Source organism: Numenius arquata, chromosome 9 (assembly GCF_964106895.1).
Source record: "Numenius arquata chromosome 9, bNumArq3.hap1.1, whole genome shotgun sequence".
In the NCBI taxonomy this organism is placed as follows: domain Eukaryota; kingdom Metazoa; phylum Chordata; class Aves; order Charadriiformes; family Scolopacidae; genus Numenius; species Numenius arquata.
The window spans coordinates 27195614-27223446 of record NC_133584.1 but is presented as its reverse complement, the minus strand read 5'-3'; the positions used below and the strand labels follow the sequence as shown (position 1 = coordinate 27223446).

General features: G+C 44.8%; 1 protein-coding gene across 1 annotated transcript; it reads left to right on the top strand.

The window, feature by feature from the left end:
- Positions 1 to 27833, top strand: EHHADH (enoyl-CoA hydratase and 3-hydroxyacyl CoA dehydrogenase). The gene is made up of 7 exons (XM_074153397.1): positions 1 to 123; positions 7822 to 7925; positions 8994 to 9166; positions 10276 to 10387; positions 10703 to 10807; positions 16985 to 17326; positions 25259 to 27833. The coding sequence occupies exons 1-7, from the start codon at positions 50 to 52 to the stop codon at positions 26527 to 26529; spliced, it is 2181 nt and encodes a 726-aa protein (XP_074009498.1). The 5' UTR covers positions 1 to 49; the 3' UTR covers positions 26530 to 27833.

The window sequence follows — 27833 nt, the reverse complement described above, 5'->3', positions numbered from 1 at the left end:
CGGCGGGGTCCTGCCCCCTGTCCCCGGGGAAGAGCGGCGGGGGCTCGGCATGGCGCAGTACGCGAGGGGTGCCGCCGCCGTGGCCGTCATCCGGCTCCGCAACCCGCCAGTCAACGCGCTGAGGTAACGCCGGCCGCGGTCCGCTCCCCCCCGCCCGCCATTTCCTGAGACGGCTGCCCCTCAGGGGAGCGCCGAGCCGGGGCTCGGGGAGCGGCGGCGGGTCGGGCCGAGGCGCTCGGGCTCCCGGAGCGAGCGGGGTGGGGGGGATTCTCCCATTTCCTGCCTTTTGGCCTCATTTTACCCCCCCGGCCCGTGTGAGGCCCCTCCCGGTCCTAGGACAGGCCTCCCCTGCCCGGGGACCTCACCTAATACCTGCACCAGCCTTTGCAAAAAACGTCCTGATTTTTTTCCGTGACTTCTGCTCTTTATTACAGTTTCGAGTGGGATTTTTTTTTTTCCGCGGGAGAGGTGTCAGTCTCCTCAATCTGTACTTGCTATCACCTTCCCCGGGAAGCTGATTTCTCATCACCTTCTAGCGCTTTTAAGCATGGAGATGATGCTTCCAGCAGCGTTTAGCAGTTCAGCCCCTTCACCCCGCCGCTCCCGCAGAGCTCGTAGGTGGAAAAAAACAGCTTTTCCCTTCAGATTCGCTGCCAGTTTAGTTGCCTGTTGCACAGAGCAAACTTGGCAAGACCCTGCACTCCCCAAGGGAGCACAGGGGTGAGGGCAAAGGGCTTTGTGGAGAGCAGAGGTGGATCAACAAAGAGGAGCTGGCACCAAGGTTAAACAACAGCCGGGGCTGTCTGAAGCAAAGGCAGTTCGTTTTGCCTTTTAAAAATGAGTAAGGAACTGACCTCTTAAATACTGATCTTGGTCAAGAAAGGCCTCAGGCGATCTCAAACGTGAGCCAGTGAAAAGCAGTCAAACACCAATCTGCAGGAGCCCCTGAAATTTTAGGTTTTCATGTGTTTTGAAAAGGACGTACGTGCCTTTTGGCTTTACGTAATTTGTTATAAGGTGTGTATCTTAGTTCATTTCGTTCTGAGTACTCTCTAGGCCCTTTTTAAGCAGCTGTAGTTGAAGAGCTATTCTGTAACAGTGACCATAGTGTCTATTCAGTGTATATTCACAAGCAAAAAAAAATAAATCCACTGCAGTTATGCTCGGCTCCTAAACCCAAAAGTTCGTTAAAAAGAAGCTGAAAGAGACAAGTGAGAGCATGAATAGAAAATACAACCTGCTGCTCTTCTGCAGTCACTGGCAACACTCACTCTTTTGTTGCAACACGTTTAAAAGTGGAGTAACATCGTTTTCACATGCCCAGATAATTATTGTAAGAAAATAAACGGAGTGACTGGTTGAGATTAGATGAACTAATGTAGGACTCCCAGAACTGCAGGGTGCAAGACATCCCTCAGACCTGCTGCGCCCAAGACCAGCTTAAGAAAACTTCCAGGCTGTGCCCACTGTCGGCTTCCCAGCCTTACCACGAAAAGTCCGAAATGCAGAGCTAAAGATACATACTTAAGGAAACTTAACCCTGTCTCTTTTGAGAGGTGACTGGCAGCGAGCCATCTCGGGGTGCAAATGTGACTGAACAACAGCCAGTTGGTTGGGGTTGGTGTTTCACGAGGAGCAGCGCTGGCACCAGGGACAGAGTGGGAATATGTGGGGGAAGGATGGAAGCCATGGATTTAAATCGGTTAAGCTGCCGTGAAACTTCAGCTTGAGACCTGCCTGTGGTCTTTGATCGCATGTCAGGGTAATACCTGTTTTAGCAGGGATCAATCAGTTATTTATATCAATCAGTCATCAGCAGATGATCAATCAATCAATGGTATCCTGGGGTGCATCAGGAAGAACGTGGCCAGCAGGTCGAGGGAGGTCATCCTTCCCCTCTGCTCTGCCCTGGGGAGGACCCATCTGGAGCACTGCGTCCAGTTCTGGGCTCCCCGGTTCAAGAAGGACAGGGAACTGCTGGAGAGGGTACAGCAAAGGGCTACAAAGATGATGAGGGGACTGGAACATCTCTCTGATGAGGAAAGGCTGAGGGACTTGGGTCTTTTTAGTCTGGAGAAGAGAAGGCTGAGGGGGGATCTGATCAACACCTATAAATACTTAAAGGGTGGGTGTCAGGAGGATGGGGCCGGTCTTTTTTCAGTGGTGCCCAGGGACAGGACAAGAGGGAACGGGCACAAACTGGAACATGGGAAGTTCTATCTAAACATGAGGAGGAACTTCTTTCTTTTGAGGGTGGCAGAGCCCTGGAAGAGGCTGCCCAGAGAGGTGGTGGAGTCTCCTTCTCTGGAGATGTTCAAAACCCACCTGGTCACGTTCCTGTGGGACCTGCTCTGGGTAGACCTGCTTTGGCAGGGGGTTGGACTAGATGATCTCCAGAGGTCCCTTCCAACCTCATAGCATTCTCTGATTCTGTAATAATTATCTCATATTTGCCATCGGGTAGTTTTTAGCTGAGACCTGGCTATAGCTGGGAAAGACAGAGTGCACCCTGATCCTCGTGTGTTCCTTCTGCACACTGGATGTACTGGGCCATAGTGGAGCAGGTTTGGGATTGCTCTTGGAAGTGTTTGACTGCGCAGGTGATAGCAGGCAGTGAAAGTTACAGAGAGGAGCCATCTCCTGCGATCCTGAAAATTTAATTTCACAGCAGGCACAGATGCTTTTCAAAAGACTGGTGAGTTTTTGCTGCTCTGCTCCAGCCTCACCTCTCTCCCCCCATTAGATGCGTCACTCGGTGCTGTGTTCCCAGCTCCCAGGTCATCGCCCTGGCCATTAGCACTTTAGAAGCCACTGGTGGGTAGGAATTTGCTTTCTCCTGTCTGACACCATCCGCTGCTGTGCAAGTACCTCCTGGGCAGTGCTTTCCTGAGGAATATACGCTGATTTGTGAGTCTGGCAGCAAATTTGGCTCCTGTACACACACTCCCCTTCAAGCTAATCTTTCTCTCCACCAGCAGAGGTGGCATGTGCCAAATTTGATTTGTTTGGGGTTTTTTTGCAAGAAGTTTAGTATTCAGAGATGTGCATTTATGAGACCATGACAAAGAGAGAAGGGATTTAGATATGCAAAGAACTGGAATGTTTTGGGGAATAGACAGACAGGACTTGCAAGAGAAAGGACCAGACACACCTCATGAGGGGAGGCAGGCTGCTGACACTGAAAATTAAGAAGGATATGGAAGAGGATTTCAACATTTGAGCTGACAAGTGCAGAAAAGCTCTAGGGATGATAGGGTAGGACATGGGGTAGGGGAGTGTACGTGTGGGATTATATAAAGTATAACAGCATAACAGTCATGGTTGGAAAAGGCTTTCTGGCTGCTGGGATTGTCCTTCTGACCCCAATCAGCATAATGATCAGAAAACATGAAAGGAGATTAGAGGAGCTGCAACTTCGGATAGGTAGCAATGATGGGAGAGTGGGATTACCTGTGCTGGACTGGATCAGCGCCTCATCAGGATGAGATGCAGAGAGGAAATTCTGGGATGCAGTAGGTGTCTGCTTCCTAAAACAACTATTCTAAAATCCCACCGAAAGGATGCCATTCTGGGTTTGGGCTTAATTTGTGTGCATGACTCCATTCAAGCTGTATTAACTGCTGTGTGACAGCAACTGCTACACAGCTGGATCTGCCACTGAGGGGAGAGAGCAGACCAGGGAAATCCAGCACACGAGTACTCCGTTTCAAGAAGGGAATTGTGTAAATACCCAGCAGTTAGTTCAAATAAAAACACTGCAAGAAGCTGTCCAAAAGGCAAGAAGCCTGCAACGAGAGTGGAGGCTGGACTGCTGTTGTTGGGGTTTGGGATTTTTGGTTGTTTTTTTTTTAAGTTTATTAGAAGCCCAGGTAAGCTGTTCAGCCAGCAAGTGATCCTGTAAAAGCCCTACATGGCTTGAGGAGAAAGCTAAGATGACTAAGGGAAAAGTTTGATTTTTTTTTTTAAGAAGTAGAAAGTTTACTCAAATGAGGAGAACAAGAAAGCCCATAAAACATGACAGATGACAAGACAGATGACAAGATGTAAACTGGAAATTAAGACTAAAAAAAAAAAAAATAAGGAGTGGATCAAGGCATGCTAAAAAACAATAGATAAAATTTCTTTAAATAAAAAATATAACTCAGGACAAGATTACCAGATGCCAAGCTCAAAACTGGAGGTTGCAGCTCAGATCCTTACCTTTGATAGCTCTTAGAAAACATCAGCTTGATGTGCTAGGGCACCATCAGGATGTATGTTGAGAAGAGAGCAGAGGGCATCCCTTTTCTGCAATAGAAAACATCTTAATTGTTGCGTGTAGTTGTGGATTGTGCATCTGCAGAAGGAAATAGGGATTATCCAGAAAGGGACAACCAAAATAATCCAAGGGACAGTGCAGTGCTTTAAGAAAGCGAACTGGAAATGCTGGAGCTCATCACTTTGCAGAGGAAAAGGCCATGGGAGAATACGGTCAAGATTTACAAAATCACAAAGAAAGTAAATAAATTGAAGGCATAACCCTTCAGCAAATCCTACAGGAGTTGAACTAGGGGCATTTCATTAAACTAGTAGGAGATTGTTTTAAAACAGATAATGCAGAGCTTGCTGCCACAGGAGCCTGTGGAGGCAGATGGGATCAGTGGAATCAGAGGGGGATTAGGTGAATTTAGAGGCAGCAGGTGTATAAAGGATGCTAAAAAGAATGTGCATAGACCAACATGGCAACATCCCCAATGATTGTGGATTCTTTAGCAGCACCTGCGTGGTGTCTCTGAACCAGCTCACACTGAAGCATCGTGGCAGAATCACTTTTCTTGCAGTCAAAATAGCACACACGGCGGAGCTGACTACATGGCATGGGATTAAGCCTTGGTTGGAATGCACGGAGGGAATTTTTGCATTGTTACTGTTGAACGAATGACACTGTCACAGTAATGAAATATTTATGCAAATTATGGCAACTTTTTGTTTCTTTAATGCTCTAGCTGTTTGAAGTTGTGATACTCTTGAGTATTTTTATAGTTTTACTGTCATACACTTTACTACGATGCTTTCATCTAAAATTACATCTTTTGGTACCGGTTATAATATGTGAGTTACAAAGCAATGCAGCCTGCGTGTTGGACTGTAACCTGAGGCAAACATATTGCTCCATCTTAGGAGAACAAGAAACTGCAAAAAGTCTGATGTTTCTTCCTTTTTGTCCCACAAAAAAAAAAAAAAAAAATCCCCCTGGGAAAAAAACATATGGAGTGAGAAGAAATATTTATGTAAGTACAGGGTCAAGCTGTTCTCTGGCAAAATTAGTTCTATTGGCTTAATACAGGACATGTAGATATTGACTGTTTTTTCTGGCAGCCTGGATGACTAATTTTTCTTCTGGTAGGAGTATGTTGTTGTAAGCGCTAAGAGCTTGTAACTAATTTCCTACATAAAATCCTGAACCTTTCCATTTAATGCAGACAAATCTTTTACGTGGGCATTTTGCATTTGGTCATCACGTGCCTGCAACAGGCACAGAAATGCTTTGATTGCTTCTCGTCTCTTCCTGGGAGAAATGTGCCATTTTCTATACGATATTTTAAAACCAGTAGTTTAACATTTGTTCAGAATCCTGGTACATATTTTTCCCCCGTCCTTGCACCATGGCTCGTAAAGTGTAATGACATTTCATCATGGTTTTCCCTTTAATCTTCCAGCCACGAGGTGAATTTGGTATTTCTATGGCCTGGCTCTCCACTGACACAAAAAGAGACCTCAAATTGCTGTGAGCATTGGGTGCAGCCTGTGGGTCCTCCTCAAATAGCATCAGCCACAGCACTTCATGTTCCAAAGGGAGCAAGATAAAAAACAAAATTGTAATATGCATTTTTCCCCTAAAATATGAAGCCATTTATTAAAATTGGAAAGGCTTTCATATTCTGCTACATGGAACTATATGCACTGGAAGGACCTTTACAGAGTCACCTGATAGTTTTTCTTTCTCACAGCCAAATTATTCTCATTTTAAATTTTAGCTTTCAGAACCATTACTAATGTTAGACTTCAGAGCTGTCTTTGATGTCTGGATGAGGCAATTGGTACATAACCGGCTGTTCTCTCCCCAAAAATAACACTTCTCTCAGTCTCTGGTTGCCAGGTCTCAGGGCTCCCCCTGATCCTTCTGCATGGTGTGACCTTATCCAGGCAGCGGCTGATCCTGGAGAACCCCCTAGACAGCCCCCCTCAGCCAACAGCCCTGATTAACAGACTTTGCTAATAGCTTCTCTTAATTTTGGATTTTGAAGGAGGAATCTGCAGGGGTTGGCTGGCAGGACTTCACACAGCTGGATTGGAGGAAACTTCTTGGGCTCCCCAGGTTTTCCTTTCCAGTCTATGGATTTCCACTTCAACGCTGCAAGCTGTTGCCTCATATAAATATGTGATCACCCACACTGGACACACCTAAAAGTGTTACACGAGTACAGGAATATATTTTTCATCTGCTTTATGGCAAGCTTCCTTTTTAGATGAAACGCCCTCAAATACATTGACAAACAGGCACAAACCGAGTCTGTGTCAGGCTTTTCTATCAGTTTAATTCACACTCCTGCTTCCCCACTGGGCATCAACAGAGCTCTGCTCCCTTTTGATCAGCCACCAAGCTTGCATGTGAAGCTGGGCTCATGGTTCGGAGAAGGTCTAGGAATAGAAGCTATGTTTATAAAGCACGAGGCGAGCACGTATGATACTTCTTTGAGTATTCCTCCAGCCTCCAACCACTCGTGGCTCAGATTTTATGAATGAGAGGCATATCTACATATGAAGTGTGTATGCACGCAGAAGAGTCTCTCTCACAAACTATATATACACTTATATATACTTACAAATGTGTGTATATGAATATATTTTAGTATCCAGATTATACATATACACAATTTGTGTTAATATTTCTATTAATAAAGTGTTATGTGTTAATGCTTCTATTCTTACTTACCATCTTCTTTGTTGTCACTGTTTTCTAAGACATGAAACTACTCTCCGTGTCCATCCGTATACACGCACATGTATATATAAATTAGCTTCTGAAAGCTTCAAATGTGAAGTGGCCATACAGTCAGATCAGGTTTTTTAAATATCTGATTTGCAAAATTACTATTTCTCCTTTTACTGTTCCATTCTGAAATTCTTTGTTAAGTCTTTGCTGGCCACTTTTACTGCTTGCATCCTTGGAAATATGTTCAGGTGACACAGAAGAAGACATTCTGTGTAGTGGTTTAGGCCAAATTCACTTTGACAGGATCCCACACAAGTTTAATTCTGGACTTACATTCAGATCTTTGCAAGGTGAGAGCATTATAATCATCAGCACAGCACCAACTCCATGTCAGGTGTTTGAAAGATAGCTTTTTATCCCTGGAGCTCCTTTCCCTTTTAAAAAGTTCTTAGATTGTCAGTGGTTTAGCATCGATTAGTTTTAAATTATGCTAAACTGTTTTCCTCAAAATCTGAATGCTTAATTTATAAAGATATTTTCAAAAGAACATTTCCCCGTGCTGCTTGCTTTGGAAACAGCAATGTCATAGCCAGAAAACCACTCACCAGGAAGTGAACCAGAGGTCAGCAATCATAAGTTTGGTGGATTTTGGCGTTTGCCCTTTAAAGTAAAAGGGAGATTAACGAAAGGATTCACCCGGAGCAGCTCTGGCAGAAGACAGGCTTGGGGAGAGACCCACTGGTACATCCTGCTCATTTTCACTGGGACTCTTGGTGTTTATAACACAGACCTTTGGAAGCATAATGTAGTTGATTGTTACTCACTGAATCTCTGATTTCTTTCAGTTTGACAGTTCTCCAGGCTTTAGAGGATGGACTGAAGAGAGCAGAAGCAGATCCTTCAGTCAAAGCTGTTACGATTTGTGGCGAAAATGGGAAATTCAGTGCAGGTAAGATGTTTTTCATAGAATCATAGAATCATAGAATGGCTAGAGTTGGAAAGGACCTTAAAGATCATCTAGTTCCAACCCCCCTGCCATGGGCAGGGACACCTCTCACTAGAGCAGGTTGCTTAAAGCCCCATCCAGCCTGGCCTTGAACACTTCCAGGGATGGGGCATCCACAACTTCCCTGGGCAACCTGTTCCAGTGCCTCACCACCCTCACTGTAAAGAATTTCTTCCTTATATCTAATCTAAATCTCTTCTCTTCCAATTTAAAACCATTGCCCCTTGTCCTGTCACCACTCTTCCTGACAAAGAGTCCCTCTTCAGCTCTTCTGTAGGCTCCCTTCAGCCGGAGAAAAAAAAAGAAACACTCTCCACCCACCACATCTGAAAATTCTCCGCCTCATAGCACTGCTGATAAAAGTCCTGATTTTCCTGGAAATGGCCACCAGTTGGCTTTTTCTGTTCTGCCCTGTCACAATTGACATGGGCTACATGACAAGCTGGCGTCAGAGCAGAAATAAGCTGGTGTGTTTATGCTGAAATGAGGGACAGCTGCTCATCTCCCTGATGTACTGGTGCCTCCTTACTCTTTAGAGCTTTGTTTGTATACAATTTCTGGACCAACAATTGGTCCAGTGTGTGGAACATGCCTGGGGTGGGGCAGTGGTGAACAGAACTTCCCAGTTGGAGAAACCTGGGAAGCCAGGGAATTTCTGTGGAGCTCTACATTGCTTGTTAGTAGCACTTAACTATTCCAAACTCAACTTTTTTTTTTTATTACACCAAAGATGTTTGCAAATTTCTGTGGTAACTGCATGATCATTACAGTTACTATGTATTTTTTGTACTTAGCCTTCCTGTGATCTCTCTGAACAGGCTCAAGGAGCCAGGGTTTTTTGAAGGTGATCCCAAAAGTGGTTGATTGCTGTTAACCACTCTCCTACCAACAGCATGCTCTGCAAGGACTTGGTCATCTGTGAGCAGCTATGTTTAATGGCACAGAAGGGAAGGATCGTTCCAGTCACTGCCTTACCCACTAATTCCCCTTAATCTCTTTGCGCTAACTCAGGAGCTGACATTCGAGGATTTTCTTCTCCAAATAGAGGTAGTTCTGCCTTGGGCCCCATCATCTCTCTCATAGAAAGGAGCGAGAAGCCTGTGGTGGCTGCCATTGAAGGTGTTGCCTTGGGAGGAGCCCTGGAGGTGGCACTGGGCTGTCACTATCGGATTGCACATGTGAAGGTAACACGTGCTGCCAACTAGAGAGGCGGGTGAGGGCAACAGGAGTCACGTACATATGGCCATGGACAGGGTGGGAGACTGCTCCCTCCTGAAGAGCAGTGGGAACAGCATGCTTTCCTGGGATCATCTACCCAGAGGAGGGGGGCTTTATAGTTACACAATATAGTTACACAATACAACTCTGAGAGCTCAGGCATTCTTCACCTACGCAACACCACCCTTGACACGCTTTCTTAGTCTTACTAAGTAACTAATTTCTAAATATAAAATTGATTTGTAACTTGAAGAATCAGATGGCCGCTTAGAAGCTTCAGTAACCAAGCGTTAATTTGCCCTAGGTCTCAGCAGTCATTATCTATATTCTGATGGAGATGGCTGTATCTTACTGGTTCACGCAGCATGGCACACTCTTTATTTTTTTTCCTTCCCAGCCCTTGGAATTTTGCATTTCCTCCTGCTAGCAACCTAATTTCAATAGGTAGTTGAAACTCAGCTAGCATGGAGCATTTATGGTTTGATTCCCCATGAGCTCTGCATCCTCCAGGAGTACTCTGACCAAAAGACAGCTTAAAGAGTCTTAAAAGAGTGATCCTTTTTTTTTTCTTGAATCCCCTCCTTCAAGGTTCAGGAATGCTGAACTACCTCAAGTGCACCAAGAGCCATTTGAAGGAAGATTAGGGAAGGGTTCAGTCCCAATTTTCCTTTACTAAACTTCCAGGAATTAGAGTAGGGAGGTAACAGTTAAGTCACAGAGTGCCCTCCAGCATTTGGTAACAACTGCTTGAAAGCGTTAGTTTACACACGTGTCAGTCTGGGGGGTGCTGTTGGCCCCACAGCTCTCCTCCAGCGCTGTGTTAGCACACAAACATCTGCTGAAAGGGGATGGTATTCCTCTGCGTTTGTACACAAGTTCTTGAAATGGCTGAGTGGGCTTTTGTTCTAGATGTTTTACGTGGCAAATAGCAAGGATGGATAGCTATGTGGAAGTTTGGAGGGTTCCTAGAGGACAACTGTGTGAATCGGGTCTGCTTGTCTTTCCTCTATGCTGCTCAGTTTGTAGCTACCACTCTTTCTAATCAGATTTGTTGTTGAATTTGTCTTTGTTTTAGGCACGGATGGGTTTACCAGAGGTCACCATTGGGTTACTTCCAGGTGCTGAAGGCACTCAAAGACTACCCAGGCTGATTGGGGTACCAGCTGCTCTGGATATAATCACTACAGGTGAAGTGCCTTGGCCTTGCTCTGTAGATAAAAATACAGCATTGAGTCGTACCACCAGCTTGGTCTAAGAAACATGAATTTCTTTTAGATATGTAACTTCTTGGGTTGACATTCAGCTTGTTTCCACTAATGATGGGCTAAGAAAGGGACATATGTGTTTCTGAGGCATGTAGTTAGGAATATATTTTATGTACCTGATAACAAGCATGTCTCATATTTGAAGCCAGCTACATGCAGGTCATTTGATCAGACGGAAAAGAATGAAATTGCCCATCATGCCCCACCGTAGTCACCTTATTTCTCTTTTTATCACAGGAAAACACATTCCAGCAACCGAAGCGCTGAAGCTGGGCTTGGTTGATGAAGTTGTGGAAGAAAACACAGTTGAGGCAGCAATTCGCTTGGCAAACAAAGTGATTGGTGAGGAAAGAATTGTAGCAATGCCAAGAAATAATTGGTGATGTTTCAGGGCTGGAGAGAGTCAGAACAAAGCCCACTGGTTTATTCCAATTTGTATGCTCCATTTGTGGAGTTTTGGCATCCATGTAAGATAGAATTAATTGCAGAATCTGTTTTCTGTTGTCTGAATGAAAAATTCAGATGCTAGAGCGCTGCAGAAATTCAAGTGTGGATTCAGGGAACAGATACATATCAAGTCCTCCTGCTTCTTAATTATACATCCAAACTTCCCACGCTCCTCTGGGCTGCTGCACTCCACTGATTTCAGGGAGCGTGTGCTCTTTCCGTATATAGTTTTGGATCACAGCTGGTATTGCATGTATTCTGGTTGCACCATCAATAATGGCTAATAAAAAATAACTTTCCCCCTTTAGTGGAGGGGCTGGCACATCCTCAGCCCAACTTAATGATCCATGAGTCTGTAAGTGACTCTGTCCCTAATCCTTTAGCTGCTATGTAAGAAAATGGCCTGTAGAGATGGGAGGGATGTGAAGAGAAATGACAAAATCAGATTCACTGGATATAACACAGGAAGAGGAACATTCCTTGTGTAGCATGGGGAGCATCGCCTTGAGAGAAAACAGGGTATTTTTCCACTGCTAACCTCCTTGTACCTTTGGAAACAGACTGTTGACTTCCATCAGGGTTTCATCCGGAGCTCTGTCACAATTTGATGCGTGCAAGGAAGCAAAAAACCCTTTCTGCTTTGATGACGTTGCCTTTATAGGCAGTGCTTTTCCAAGCTGGGGTGCTGCTTTTGCTCCTTCAGTTCTCTTCACTACAAACTAGGCCCTTTTCTTCTCTGTAGGAGCACTTCTCCTGTGCTAGAAGTTGAAGCAGCCTAAGCTTTGTCAAATGACAGGACATTTTTAAGATAGTTCAATGAATGGACTATTCTTAAAGATCACTGTCTTGTATACTTCCCTACAACTTGGGATTTACCAGATAAGTTAAAAAAGTGTATTCTTTGGCTAGGTTTTCTGTAAGAGATGCCCTTCCTTCTGACTGTATTCATCCTATAGTATTTTTAGGCTTCATTTTTAGTACAGAATTGATGACATAAGCAGTCCCCTTTTCTCTTTCCCTATATGTAAATATAGACTGTTTAAATATAATTCTTTAGAAGGAGATGAGTGATAATCTTCAGCATTGCTTCTAAGAAAAACAAAGATACTTTGGTTCACTGATTTTGTCTGTTTTGGATGAGAACTCTGTTTCTCCATCTGTTGGTAGAGCAGTGAACTATTACTACTCTTCCAGGCAAATTAACCCAACAAACTGCATTCCCTTCAATGCACCCTCTGGGCTTCTGAATGATGCCCTGCATAAGTTCTATACCTGTACTGATGGCAGTATATCATAAAATGAATAATAGATACATTGCTAGAACTGGCAAACCAGAGAGCATTCTAGATTTCAAAAAATGCTATGTGAAATTGGGTGAAATTTAGATATTTGTATGCTTGTTTCTTCAGTGACGGACATTGTGCAGTGGTTGATAGTTGGGAAAGCAGCTTAACCTTCGAGGAGAGCCTCAGGAATGAATCATTGAGCACACAATTCCTCAGTGTAACTTGCTTTCCGGAACTTACAGCTACTACTGGCAAATTCCTCTTCTGTAGCTTCATCTTTATTAGAAATTGTCACCACCAAGAATGTTTGGGGTTTTTTGAGACTTGTATAAGCATACAAAGGTCCTAGCTGGGTGTTCAGCAGGTAACCTGTCCCAGTCATACTCATTATTAGTGGTATATTTTCTATCTGTTTATTGCTGGTTTGAGTTACCCCAGTAAAAGTGAGTAATGTCATGGAAGGTGTTTCACATCACACTATATACCAACTCCAACAGGACTTTCAAAATGCTTTCAGACTCTTTCCAACAGCTTTACTGCCATTTACAGTATGTGCTTTAACTGTAAAAATACTGGAAAGTCAGCTAATCTTTATTTCTTCCCTGCCTGGAAAATTTCTTATTAGACCTTGTAGAAGAGCATGAAAAGTTTTGATGCACTGTTTAGCCTCAGGTTACCTGATAATTTGAAAGAATAGCGTACCCAGGGTCCATATGTTCCTTTTGAGATATTCTTGGCTTTGGCCTTTGCCTAAAGTTAATATAATTCTCCTGCCATACAAAGGCAAACCAGCCCTTTTATTTCCCTACATCAAGCACTAACTCAGGGCTGCAGAATAGATGAGTCTTGCATTGCTGGTCTGGGTTTTGTTCATGTTGAGTTCTGTTTTCAGTGAACATTTTTCAGATAATCTTAATAAAACCAGAGACAGAGATGCACAAAATAATGCCATCACAGAAGTCCACTGTCTCTGTATGGCATGATGGCATGCAGCATTTTCTTTCTAATGAGATTTTAATTTATTTTCTTTTTAAACATGAGGCTAGCAACTGCTGCCCTTACAGAGCAGTTTGGCTAAATAACTAGTTTTGTCACTGGTGGAATTTCTATTCCTGGGAAGGCTGTACGGCAAGATAAGTCTCAAAGAATCAATCAGAAATTATTTTCTTCTAAAGCTTTCTCAGCATTATCTCTTAGAAGGAGATCAGTCTCAAATGACTGGCCTTACTGAAGCAAGGGTCTCTGATTATTGCTTCGATATACAGTTGACAGAGCTACCTTTATGGTAGGTATGTTGGGAAAGCATCTTCATCCATACATTTTTTATGGATTATTCCTAAGGAAGAACACCTTCAAAAGGAGTTCTGAAACAGTCCTGAATAAGTGCACATAGGAATACATAGAGACAATTACTGATTCTAAGTTAAATTTTTGAATGAAAATAGAAATTACATGTTGCAGATAGGAAGGGAGCATATGTTCCTGGCCTTCTTCAGCCAGAAGAAAATATCTTCACTTTTGAAGGCATTTTTTGAAGGAACAGACGGAGCTAAATCCTCGGAGACAATGAGAATGTTCTTTCGTTAAATGTGCTTGATAATCACTGTGCTAATTCAAAGCTGCATTACATGATTTGTCCACCTGATGGCACCACAAAATTGGAAAAGTGCTGTAATTACTTGTGGCAGGCAGCAGCTTGCAATTTATACTGCCCACCTCGTGCGGGCCTGCTGTAGTCTTCCTCAGCTGGAGGAAAAAAAAAAGCTGCTGATCCTCTGCAGAGGAGCTCTCCATATATAATCATCACTTACTTTCTGTCCACATCTGCTGGTAGACCTTTGTCATCTTCTCCGAGCACAAAAGTGTCAATGGCTTGCACCAGAGAGCCAAGGAAAATCAGTTCAATTTAGAGTAGCTCAGGTCCCACAGGTATTAAACACTGCATGGAAAGATGATTATGAGTTTCTGACTCTCAGCCACTCGGAGTGAGAGTGGAGAAAGCATGTGTTTCTTCTAAGTCTCATAAAACCCAAAGGAGTAACAGATAGTGCTGTTAGGTAATTGCATGCTTTAAATGGAGCCTGTTGGAGAAAGGCTTTCAGCTACTGTTGCAATGGCCTTTAGTGCGTCATCTCTGGGAAAATGTACAATAGAGACCTTTTAATATCTCTCCAGGGCTTATGATTCTGGCTGCCACCTTCTTTAGGCAGAAGGCCTAGCAAAATGCCCTTTGACACTACCAGAGTTTGTGAAAGGTCTGACATAAACCGCGACTTGTCTCTGGCAGCCTGAGACCACTGCAAGCCTGAGGAGCAGGGGTCCGGTTGCAGCTTGGGCTCCCAGGAATTCACAGGCAGTTCTCTGCTCCGGGAAGACTGTTAGGCTCACTCTGCCTCTTGCATGTGGAGTCCTGTAATGTCCTGAGGGTTTACAACTCTGGGATGATTTTTTTTTTTTTTTTTTTTTTTGCTTCAATAAGCACAAAATCTGGTGTTGCATGCTTACATGTTGCTTTTGGTGACAGAAGTTTTATAGACTTGATCTGTCCTTTGTGCCACCTGGACTACAAACCCTGGTAAAACAAAGCAGGTATCTGCTAGCTCCTGTGCACAGGGGATGCTTTTCCCTGCAGCACTGTTGTCTGATACTGTTCATCATGTTCCTGCTGCTTTGATTTCAGAAATCAAGTTGTGGGTGTCCCACACTGATCTCTTCTTCTCAGGTTTGGATTCAGATCATTTTTTTTCCTGTTCATAAATATGCCCTTGATTCTTATTAGCATTGTAGAAGCAAAGACACTGCATGGAGATGCTGTAGAAATACTTAGCAAAACCTATTTGGCTTCCAGCTAAATAAGAGCTTTATTACAGGAGCACCCTGAGGAGAGTTACTTTTCTTTTTCCCTCTGAGGAACTGTCTCGTGTCCCCCTTCAGTATTTGGACTTACAAGTAATATTTGCTATCTGAAGACCAAGCTTAAAGGCTCCCAGTAGTATTCCTTTTTTACCAGTCCTTTCCACATCAGAGATGTCATATAAAGTCCCTTGTTCTATCCCATCCTAAGCAGTCTTCCAGCCATCAGATCTGCTTTCTGGGACAAACCTGAGGGGTCCTCTTGTGTCAAAATGAAACCTGCTATATAAGTCCTAAATAAAGGACTGTGAGTAAAGATCATTTCTGGGTTAAACACATACATTCAAGGGGATAAACACAGGATTCCAAATCCAAGGAATATTATCCTGTCTAAATCCTTCAAAACTGGCAGATATAAACAATATTCACTGTCAATGTGAAAACATTATTTTTATGAACTCTGATTACAAGGGAAGCTACTTAGACAGTGAGTATTCATCTTTTTGTGTTCTCTAAAAGGCTTAATAAAAAAGCCTGAGCTCTGAAGACCATTACTTCAGGAAACTGGTATCTTAAGTCATCCTGGAAACTCATATTTCTGTTTCTTTTAAACACTGCTCGGACTTGGAGGAAGAGCTAGAGTCAGGACTTGTTCTCTGGGCAACCATGACTGCAGTGCTGCTGCCATTATTCCTGCTCCTCAGCATCCCGGGTATGATTTCCTGCACCCGAGTCTTCCGCTGATACGCTGGCGCTTTCCTAACTCAAACAACAGGAAGAAAGAGGGGAGCTGGATGCAATATGCCACCTGTGAAGGCAGCGTGCTCCTGCGACAGAGCTCATATAAAGGGAAGCCAGGGCAATCAGACTGCGTACCAGAGAGCTGCTCAGCATAAGGCTCTCATGAGAGGGGGCCCACCCACCATCCTGCTTTGGTGGTAGTCCTGGGTGCTTCTGGGAACAGCACTGCCGCAGTCAGTGCAGTAACATCACTACACAGTTAGTTAATGATCTGGTCTTCATGAAAATGTTGACATATTAAGGGCCTACAGCCTGAATTTCTGATCTTGTTACTCCATGGCCTTTACTGAGGCAAGCTGCCATTAAGAGCGTAGGAACAGCCTGAGCGTGGACAGATCAGAGATCTCCTAGCGGGCACCGAGGCTTGTATTTCTGAAAAGGATGGAGAGGATTTTGGCATCTGAAATGTAACTAACTTCTCTCAATTAAAATCCTTTCTAGGTATCACCATAGCAACCTCTGTCTGTAATGAGCCTCATGTATTTGTATGGCTGCTTGGTTCACCCCTTGCTGACACAGAAGCATGAACTCTCCCTTGTTATTCCTTTGCTCCCCAGCTCATGCTGCGTGAGCTGTCCTCTTGGTTAGTCCCAACGTGAACAGAGGGACTCCTGCTGTCAGAGAAGAATTGAAGTCAGAGTATATTTCCCAGGCTGTCTTATAAATGCCTGGATCAGGACACCAGCTGGAATACATCTGGCTCGCAAAGTCAACTGGGCGCCGAGTACTAAACAATACTGGAGGAAAACTAGCGCTGAAGCTTATAGAAAGAGCTATACAAATGTGTCAGCTGGGATTGGGGAGTAAGAGAACTGGAGAAGTCAAGGCATTCTGTGTAGCTGAGTAAAGGAAGGAAAGAATTACTTCTTTGAAATTGAAATCTTGCTTTTTTTTTTTTTTTTGAAGTCTGAAAAGGGACTTGAAAAATTGTAATTGTCAGAGCAAACAGAAAGCTAAAGAGAAATATCAGACACTTTGGTTCTAAACCCAGATCACTGTGCCGTTCCAGCCCTAATGCAGTGAGCTTAGGAGGAAGAGTTAGACTTTGTTCCCAGTCTATGTAGATGGGTGAAAATCTGTAGTCTTCCAGGTGTAAACGCTTTGTTCTCTAACTCTATTTTTCTACCCCCAGGCCAGCCATTGGGACCCCGCAGGCTCAGCCTGAAGCCAGTTCCAAAATTGCCCAACATGGAAGCGTTTCTCAGCGAGGCCCTTGTGAAGGTGAAGAAACAGGCCCGTGGGTGCCTGGCTCCAGAGCTGTGCTTCCAGGCAGTCAAAGCCGCCACGGAGCAGCCCTTTGCAGACGGACTCCGGAAGGAGCGAGAGCTGTTTCGCGTCCTGCTGACTTCAGGCCAGGCCCAAGCACTGCAGTACGCTTTCTTCGCGGAGAGAGCGGTGCAGAAGTGGGAAACACCCAGTGGAGCTTCATGGAAAAGTGCTTCCCCTCAGCCCATCCACAAAGCAGCTGTGATAGGTAAGGGAATGAAAAAGCCTTTGTGGCTGCTGACTGCACAGCTAACAGCAGGGCTGAAGGGGAGCAGGATGAGTATAGTCAGGCTTTATTCATGGCAAAAGTCTGAAGTGGGATTCCCTGGCAGTCACTTGCATCCATAATGGGGCAAAGATACTCCACTCTCATAGGTGACATGGAAGGACAGAAGTTGTCAGTGCATTGGTAAGCTCGGAAATTCAGATGGCAAGCCACATCCCACTAGATTGTTACCTGATGCCACCTCTTTCTTTGGAAGAATAACTTCCTCTCACTTAAGAAACAGGTTCTTCTGTGGTTGATAAGCAGGCTTTTCCCTTTTAAATACTGCTGTGTTGAGTCTTTGGCTATGTTCCATGTTATAAGCAAGTTTGCATGAAATTCTCCTCCTCCTGGTCTAGTTCTGTACTGCAAGTGCATGTGCACAGAGTCACTCAGGGATATATTAATACCAAAATGTTTTGACAGCTGTATTTTAAGAAGATTTCATCTCACTGGGATCCACTCCTGCCATTTTGTAGCCCAGCAAGATAATGCCTTCATTAATTTTTTATAAGAGCAATTTAAATAAAACCTTTGATGCACTGCTGAGATTTTTTTTAAAAAAAAAAAAAGGTATCTTTCAGCTTTGCCTCTTGATAGTAGCACTCAAAAAATGGTTAGGCAAGTAATGGAGCACTTGGAAAATATCCATTCTGTTTCAGAGAAAGCTCACCAGATCAACACTGCTCTTTTCTGGGTACTTCTCAGGCCTCTTGTGCTCTGCAACATGAGTTCTCTGAAAGCTCACTTCAGGCCATAGAAACACTTTTGTTTGGAAGTTCCCTTCTCTACCGCCATGCCATATTTTTAATGAGGATGATTTTTAAATGTTGGTCCACAAACCTTGTAAGGAGTATCTGTGGCTGTCGTGGCATTCAGGTAAAGAGACATGAGTTATTGCCAAGTTTTTCATGTGACTTGAAGAGCACTGCAATCCCAGACAGGTCAGTCCTGCAGCGTCTGCTTTGGCAGGAAGGGCTTGCGTTGAAGTTTTGTAGGAATGATCAGGTGACTAGAATGAGTATTCTTTGCTACATACTGAGAAATCATGCCAGAATAATACATTTGCAAAACCCCAATATCAACGACAGTTTAGCCAGAAGGGCTCTTTACATCTCATATGCTTATTTTTGGTGCTGTAACTGAGCTAGAGGGAATTCTAAGAACAAGTGCAATCTCCATTTGAAGGTACATAATCTGTACCTTATTTCCAAACTGAACTGGCTGGGATACATCTTCCATCTATTGGATTAAGTATTTGCTTCTCGTCTCTAGAAAGGTTTCTAAATTCTTGTCTGAAATTGCCCTAACCTCTACCCCCAAGCTTCAGTGGTTTCCTAGCTGGTTACATACAATCCTCAAGTTAACCCAGACTCTTTGCAGAATAAATAAACTAAGTGCTTTGATACTTTTGCTGCAGAGCACAACATGTCACATTCTGGTCATTTTCACGACTCTAAACTTCCCCTAATATTTCAACACTTGATAAAGCATGCATAGCCCAAGTGGGAACACTATTCCAGGAGTAGTTATGTTAAGACTATGTACCAAGATGGTTCTTCCTTGCTATTACTTAGTATGCTCAAGGTAACAGCCAACTTTCAAATTAGCCATGTTCAACACATCTTGTTAATTATCTACTGGCAGGGAGCAGCTGCACCCCAGGGATGGGGAGCCAATGACAATAACACCTCCTGGGGGCAGAGCCACTGAATCTTTGAGGCTGGAAGGGACCTCTGGAGGTCATCTTATCCAACCCCCCCTGTTCAAACAGGGCCACCTAGAGCCAGTTGCCCAGGATGAAGACTCTCCAACCTCTCTGGGCAACCTGTGCCAGTGCTTAGTCACCCCTACGGTAAAAAATATGTTTCCTTATGTTCAGATGGAACCTCGTGTGTTTCAGTTTGTGCCCATTGCCTCTAGCCTTGTCACTGGAGACCCCTAAAAAGAGTCTGGCTCTGTCTTCTTTACACGTTCCCCTCAGGTGTTTATACACATTGATGAGATCCCCCCAAGCCTTCTCTAGGCTGGAGACACAGCTCTCTCAGCTTTTCTTTGTATGAGACAGAGTCCAGTCCCTTCACCATCTTAGTAGCCCTTCACTGAACTGACAGAATCACAGAATGCTATGGGGTTGGAAGGGACCTCTGGAGATCATCTAGTCCAACCCCCTGCCAGAGCAGGTCCACCCAGAGCAGGTCCCACAGGAACGTGTCCAGGTGGGTTTGGAATGTCTCCAGAGAAGGAGACTCCACCACCTCTCTGGGCAGCCTCTTCCAGGGGCTCTGCCACGCTCAAAGTGAAGAAGTTCCTCCTCATGTTTAGATGGAACTTCCCATGTTCCAGTTTGTGCCCGTTTCCTCTTGTCCTGGTCCCTGGGCACCACTGAAAAAAGACTGGCCCCTTCCTCTTGACACCCTCCCTTTCAGTATTTATAGGTGTTGATCAAAATGTTGATCAGTACATCAGAATGGACTCCAATAACGCCACACCACACTTGTACTGGGGAGCCCAGAGTTGGACACAGTGCTCCAGGTGTGGTCTCACTGGTGCTAAGTAGAGGGAAAGGATCACCCCCCTCAACCTGCCAGCAAGAGTCCTCCTAATGCAGGCCAGTACAGCATTAGCCGCCTTTGCCACAAGTCATATTGCTGCTCATAGTCAACTTGGCATCCACCAGGACCCCCCCAGATCCTTTTCTGCAGAGCTGCTTTCCAGACAGTCAGCCCCCAGCATCCACTGGTGCATAGGACTATTCCTCCCCAGGTGCAGAATTTTGCACTTCCCCTTGCTGAACTTCACCAGGTTCCTACCAACACATTTCTCCCTCTGGATGGCAGCACAACCCACTGCTCTATCAAATATTTACAGTACCTGAGCAAGGCAAGCAGGGCAGACGCAGAGATCATGGCCAGGATCTACTAGAAGTACAGATGATCCAGCAAAGTTCACGTAATGATGCAGGTCCAAGGTAAAGTTGGGAAGCCAGTCTGCAGGCTGAGTTCTGGATCAACAGCATCCATAGCGTGGTGCAGCCACAGTAGGACACCAGAACTCCTCCAACACAGCTCAGAAGGGGCTGAAGGCCCAGGTCTGAGCTTAAATGGGGCTCCAAGGCCCATGGGCAGTGCGTGTGGGTGGAGGCTCCAGGTGTAGCTGGTCAGGGTCATTAAAGCTTATCAGTGCACACAGGGCCTTGACACTTACCAAGACTACTAATGCCCTTTCTGAATCACTGCTTCTATCAATACAGCCCGCACAGCCCACGATTATAGCATGCTTTGTTTATGCTAGTTGTTCATGTTATACTTCATTTGATAAGTGACATCTATTTTGGAGGTTATTGATCACCTCCTTTTAACTCAGAATCCCACGCCATATTGTGTCACTGCTTTCCATCACTTCTTTCTGCCACACTCTGAAAGGTTTTCCTCCTATTTTGTCTTTTGATATCAGTGAAATTGCAAGTCCGTTAGAGACAGGCGTAGAACATGCCAACACAATTGTTTTTCTCTTTCAGGCTGCTGTAACAAAAAGTCATTCTTCAGCCAGTACCATGCTGTACAGTACCTTATAATTTCACATTCTTCGTCTTAAGTACATTCTTGCAACACCAGAAACCAAAATCTTAGGGATGCTTTTTGAGGGACTGACACCTTTTAAAATAGTGCTGCTCATCCATCTAAGTATTGAGTCTACCTAGGTGCTCCAGGGTCTCTCTGTTTTCACTGCAGAGAGGAGGGCAGTCAGAGCAAGGTGTTGCATGTATTTTGGGTGGTCAGAAATCACGCAGACCCCATTTTCCAATAGACGGTGCTGTGCTGTTTCACACACCAAAACCATGTTGCGTTACGCGGCTGCGTCCGTCTTTTATTGCTGCATGATGGGAAGCAACTAAGAAGATCCCGTTGACTTCCTCCTCCTTCAGTACCAATTCCATAGGCACAGAGGACCTTTAGGGTATGGAAGCAGAGCCATGAATGCTAGGAGTGCCTTGCTTTGTGGCTCCCCTGGCTGTCCAGTATTAGAAGGAACTCGGAGGGAGCTGGCATATGGCTTGCTGACCCTGTATAAATGTCGATTCAACATCCAGGATGATCTATCATTTTTGTGGGCATGCTTGATAGATAGCATTGTTGATGAACTGGGAACCATTCCTGTGCAGCGCTGGCTTTCCATCAGTCTGCAGTTTGCTCACTGAAAGACTGCTAAGCAGGTGACACCCTCCTGCTCTTGGCCTAGCTGTCCTTGGCTGTTTTCAGCCATGTGAGATGTCACCTATTTCATTTGCTTATGCTTGTTCTGAACTCTTGGCTCCCATCTTTTTCCACTTTCTCTGGTTCCTCATCACTTGGAAAAAGAGTTCTTGTCTGTCCCTTCTGCAGCCTTCCCATAGCTCCCTGTTTGCCATATCACATTATTTCTGCTTGAAGTTAATACCCTGAAACAGAGAAAGAAGCAGATCCAGCAGTCTGCCATTGCCAATTGCTCATTGTTGTTTTTAACAGGAAAACTGGAACAGCCTTTGCATATTTTTACTAATCTATAAAATATTATTTCCATTGCCTGGCATTTTAGGGTTCAAATATTCATTACAGTTCAGAATATTTTCCACTGATCTGTATTTCTCTAGTGTGTGTGACTGTACATGAGTTGCTTTGTACATATTTTGAGTTCATTTATTTTGAAATTTGTTTTTAAAGTCCTTCAATTAATTTTACATTATTTTTCATATTCTAAGTACCTCATGTGACAGATCCATAATTAACAGCCATTATTCACTGAGCTTGCCCAGCAAATGTATTTGTCGTATCCATATTTGGCCTGAAATTACATGGGTTCAAGTGTAGTTTTATTTACATGTCCAAACTTCATTTCACAACAAAAAGCCATAAGCAAGATGGCTAGACACTGCCATCTCCTGAAGCAAATTTCAGTCTTCTTTTGAAAGATGTGCCTTGGGCATGAAAAATGGTAACACGGCTCTGAAAACCGTTCCCTGCGTGGAAGCTAAAAATATAGGGTTTTTTCGTGGTTTGGGGGAGGTGAGAGCATTATTGAGGAAGAAAATGGAACATACAGTAGCGATTCTGGAGTAGTCCCCAGCCGTGTGGGATCTGAGCTGAGCATGCGACATTGCCCTTCCTCTTTCTTCTACACATGTAAGGCCCGATAATTCCCTACCATTTTTTTCTGCTCTAATGTATTCTTCCCCAAGATCACTCAGCTCTATACAATTGAATAGGGGAGTCCTCAGAAATGCTTCTTTCCCATCTAGATAGCCAAATCTCGCCGTAGTTTTATATTTCCAGGGGAGTCATGCTGTGCAAGCTCTAATGCAACAAAACCCTGGGGGCTTTCATTACTCTCTCTGCCAGCTTCATTAAACATCATTTCATACAGGCCACTGAAGAGTTATGTAGTAAGTTGAGAGACAGCTTTTCTAGGTCAGAAACACGCTTGGCAAGCTCATATCTTATCTATAAGCCTATTCCCATGGCCTAGAAAGTGAACTACTACAAGCATGTATGCCTGTCTGTCACAGGATGGCTAAAACCTAGATGGGAGTACTCTTACTACACATGGATGAAAGCAAACAGGGGAATGAGCCAACACCAGTGCAGAACTTCCCTTGAAAAGAAGGCTGGAGAACCTCTGCTCGTGGAAGAGGATTTTGATTTAGGAAGAAGCAGCGTGTTCATATTGTGAGAGAACTGCTAAGATTTCAGTCATGAGACTGAATCTGAGAGGAACAGGAGTTCATAAGGCCCAGGATGTGTGCATTATTTCTTTAGCAGAGCTTGGAAAATCTAGAGAGAAATGCTAGGTCTCCACCCTGGAAAGGAAGAGGAGACGTCAAGAGGAAGCCACGAAGAACACAGATGTGGAACTGCAAACCCTTGATGTCTAAAGAGAGCCTTAAAGATGGGTCTGGGCTTGGTGGGTATGGGTGAGGTGGTGAGTCACCCTCCCACACTGTCCGAGAAGAAAGCAGTCCATGTCGCTCACCAAAGACGGAAAAAAATGGCTCTGACTGTCCCTGCTGCCCCATCCAAGCTCTGAGTACCTCTAGAGCACCGTGGGAGGAGCTGATTGTGTTCGGGGTTTTTTCAGTCAAACCACAGACACTGAAATACTAAGAACTGATTCATGCTCTTCTAGTTTTATTTTCAAATTAGGTTTCAGTAATACTTGATTATGAAGTAGCAAATCTAATTTCCTAGAAAGGAACTTAAGCATTTGCTTGGGAGCGTAATGGTTTATAAGCAGGCTGCCAGAGAGCGATGGCTGTAAAAACTGTCTTCTTGTGGCTAAGCAGGGTGTGTTTTAAGTGTCTCGTGTATACACAAGCTGAGGATGGACAGGACTAAACCAAGGGCATGTAGCTGGCAGGGAAAACATTCTACCTTGTTTGACCTTGGTGGTTGGAACTTGTTTAACTGATGACATAATTTCAGCTCTTCTTTACAAAGCTGCTTTAGACAAATTTTTTAATCCCCTTGTTTCTGTTTATTTGTTTAGCTGACTTTCATTTGTAAACCTGGGATTAAAAAAATCATTTTTACAGAATTGTGACAAACCTGTACCTCATCTGGTTGTTGCTTTATTTAGGATATTAATAATCTTCCCATTCAGATGCTTCGCACTTTTAAAGCAGGTAAAATTGTGCCAGCCTTCTCTTACTAGCTTGTATTAACTTAGTCCAAAAAGCCTCCCTCATGGGAGAGCGGGATAAATAAAGTGGGCTGTGTTTCACAGGAAAGTGTAAGCGTGCGGCTTCATTTAATGTAATAGAGGGCAGAGCTGGCGGAAGGGCTCGGGAGAAGGAAAGGGATCAAACCAGTAATCTCTACACTGATATTCCTGGGGTATGAGCTGGTAGTAGCACATTTGTGGATCTTGGAAAAAAAAAAAAACAACACAGCTTGAATGGATGCTCAGTTACAGGAATTCTGGGCAAGTGCTTTAACTGCGTGGTTGGACAAGGAAGACTGTGTCTTCAAGAATCTTCAGAAGTTCAGAATGGCCTGTATTGGAGGACTTGGAGAGTTCCCAGCAGGCAGAGATTGCTTGATATAAAGTGCAAACAGCAAGCAAAAGGCTACTGATGTTCCAGAAGATGTTGAAATCTGGATTAAGAACACTGTTAGTTCCATCCTGTTTGACCTAGTGACAGGAGACATATGAGACCTTAGAGACAAAGTTTAGAGAAGACCAGTATCCAAGATCAGCTGAATTTTGTTTGCTTTAAAGATTATGCTGTGTAGCGCAGAGGGAGAAGAGGAAGGGGAGAAAGAGGAAGCTTGGAAGGAGGGAGAAACCAATTTTCTGGGCTTTGCTGGTCTTAAAATCTTTGGGTCTGCTGTGTTTGCTTATACTAATATTCTTCTATGAGTGCCCATAAGGGACCATCTCACAGGAGCAAAGAGGCACTGATATCCTCAGGGTGAAGCTTGTTATGAAACTACCTGCTACAAGTTATTAACAGGATTGAAGCTGAAACTCAGACCTCCTTGGATCCCCAGGGTCTAACTCTGAAGTGATGCTGGTTTCCATAGGTATAAAACTTTGCAGGGAGAAGGCATGAATCACATGGTCTGCACACGCCAGAGTGAATCCCACTGATATCTTGTAAGCTTGAGAGGACATTAATTTGCCTTTATGCTACTGCTTTTCAAACGTTTAGGCTCACTGAAAGGGAGAATTCACCTTCCTTTTCCCCAGTCTTCAGTTCTTTTTTTCTATCCGTGCACCACTCATCTTGCATAGGCTTCTGCTTTTATCCTGGAGATACAAAGGAAGTGCTACTGTCAAGTGATTATTTGTAACATTTTCTGTTCACAGTCTCTGATTCTGTCTCACTTTTGTCCCTAGGGCTGGGAACGATGGGCCGAGGCATTGTGACTTCTCTGGTTAAGGCCAACATACCTGTGGTAGCCCTCGAGCAGAATCTGGAGTATCTAAATGGGGGAAGAAAAGCTGTGATGCTCCTTTTGGAACGTGAGGCTATGAAAATGGAGCAGGGTGCCCAGACCCTGGATTTCCATAACCCTGCATGTCTCCAGTTCACTGTGGACTTTGATGCGTTGCGGGATGTAGATCTAGTTATCGAGGCTGTGTTTGAGAACATGGCACTAAAGAAGGAAATATTCCACAAACTATCGAGAATCTGCAAGCCAGGGGCCTTTCTGTGTACAAACACCTCAGCCCTGAACATTGATGAAATAGCTTCTGCCACCAGCCGCCCACAGCAGGTCATTGGCACGCACTTCTTCTCCCCTGCTCATGTGATGAGGCTATTGGAAATAATCTATGGCCATCACACGTCCCCCACCACCATTGCCACTGCTATGCAGCTAGCCAAAGCTCTGAAAAAAGTTGGAGTGGTGGTAGGGAATTGTTTTGGCTTTGTTGGGAACCGAATGATGTTTCCATACGTTCAACAGGCAGTTTTCCTTTTAGAGGAAGGAAGCAGACCAGAAGCTGTAGATCAGGTTCTTGAAGATTTTGGGTTTAAGATAGGACCTTTCCGAATGTCCGATCTTGCTGGGCTGGACGTGGGCTGGAGGTCTCGAAAAGGCCAGGGCCTCACTGGGGCCTCGCAACCTCCAGGAACCCCTGCCCGCCAGCGGCACGGCCACCGCTACAGCCCACTGCCAGATCTTCTGTGCGAGAATGGCAGGTTTGGCCAGAAAACTGGAAAAGGCTGGTATCAGTATGAGAAGGCTGGGGGCAGGACAGCCAAGCCAGACCCATGGATTCACAACTTCCTGGCCCAGTACAGAGACACCCATCACATCCAGACCCGCTTTATAGACCAGGAGGAAATCCTGGAGCGGTGTTTGTTTTCCCTCATCAATGAAGGGTTTGACGTACTGGCTGAGGGAATAGCATCGGGCCCAGAGCACCTGGATGTAATTTATATCAATGGCTACGGGTGGCCAAAGCACAGGGGTGGCCCCATGTTCTATGCTTCCACCGTCGGGCTCCCTCGCATTCTGGCTAAACTGCAGAAATACTCCGAAGCCCACCCTGATGTTCCCAGGCTACGGCCCAGTGCCTTTCTGCAAAAGCTGGTAGCTATGGGGAACCCTCCCCTCAAAGAGTGGATGTCCTACCTCAGCCGGCAGAGCAACAAGCTGTGATTTCCTTGACGCCTGCTATATAAATTCAACGGAGGCTGATCTCACGAAACAGATGCTGTAATTGCACTGTCTTTTCCAATCAAAACCAAAGTGCCTTTGGCTCGTAACCAATATCACTGACCTTCTTGGGCCTTGCAGGGAATAACTTTGGCTAATGATTGATCTCAATCCCAGTCTTGATGCAGGTGACCACTGCCATCACCCACCCCTTCTTCTCAGCACCCACCTTCTTTGCACATTGCTGCCTAAAGGCCCGTCTCCTTTTGCTCTGCCTTCAGGTCTTCTTAGTCTGTCTTTGTGGAAGGGAGGGAGCAGCATCTGCAGACCACAAAGCAAATCGGGGTAGGAGGCAAGAGAGAGATGGTGACAATTCACCTGAGACTGACTAGGTCTACCACAACCTGCCCTAAGTCTCTTTCCTAGTTTGTTCAGGTCTGTGCAGCCCAACTCCACTGGATTCCCTGTCTCTCCCAAAGACAGCCAGCTGGAGCCTGGTCCCTTCCCGCTGCGGGGGAGAGGTAACACAAACAGGCAGAGGTAAAGGTCAAATGAGTTGGAGAGAGCAGGTTTGGGCAGAGAGCAAGGGGCAGGGCTGGTACCGTCCCTCCTCCCTGCTGCAGAGGAGAGTCTAAGAAATGACAGAAAAGCCACAAAAGCAATGACCTGACTAACCTGCCCTGTGGTGCTGGCTCATGTCTGGCCTTCTGCATCCAGACCCCATCCTCCATTATCATTATCCCCACCCGGCTTTGTCCAAGCAGAAACATCTTCTGGCATCTCTTAAGCATGGATATATGTTGCCATCACTCCCTCTTATCTTTCCTGCCAACAGCTACCAGGTCTTGGGGCTCAGCGTGCTCTAATCGACCAGATTGAAGGAAGCCTGGCCTGGCACTGGGTTTCCACGCGGGCAGAGGACACACTGAGAAGTACATGGCTCCAGAGCTGTGCAGGCAGGAACATTGCTGCAGGCATGCAGGGAGGCGGCAGATCTCTAGCAGGGAGCAGAGAGAGAGTGAGCCAAACTTGCTCCAGGCCTGATGCTTTGGGACAAAGTCTCCCATTTCTCATGTCTAGCGAGCATATCTTCCAGTCCAGTGTGGGAAATAGGTTGCTCTGGGTTCCCTTCTCAGGAAGATTATCATTGGATGTCTAACTTTTGCTGTTTATTTTAATAAAAGTGCTTGGATTATCTAATTACATTATATATCACATGGAGAAGCAGAAAAAGGAAAACATGCTTGTTCTTTCTTTATACATACCTGCATCACCTCTACACGGTAGAATTAAATCATTTTCCTGTT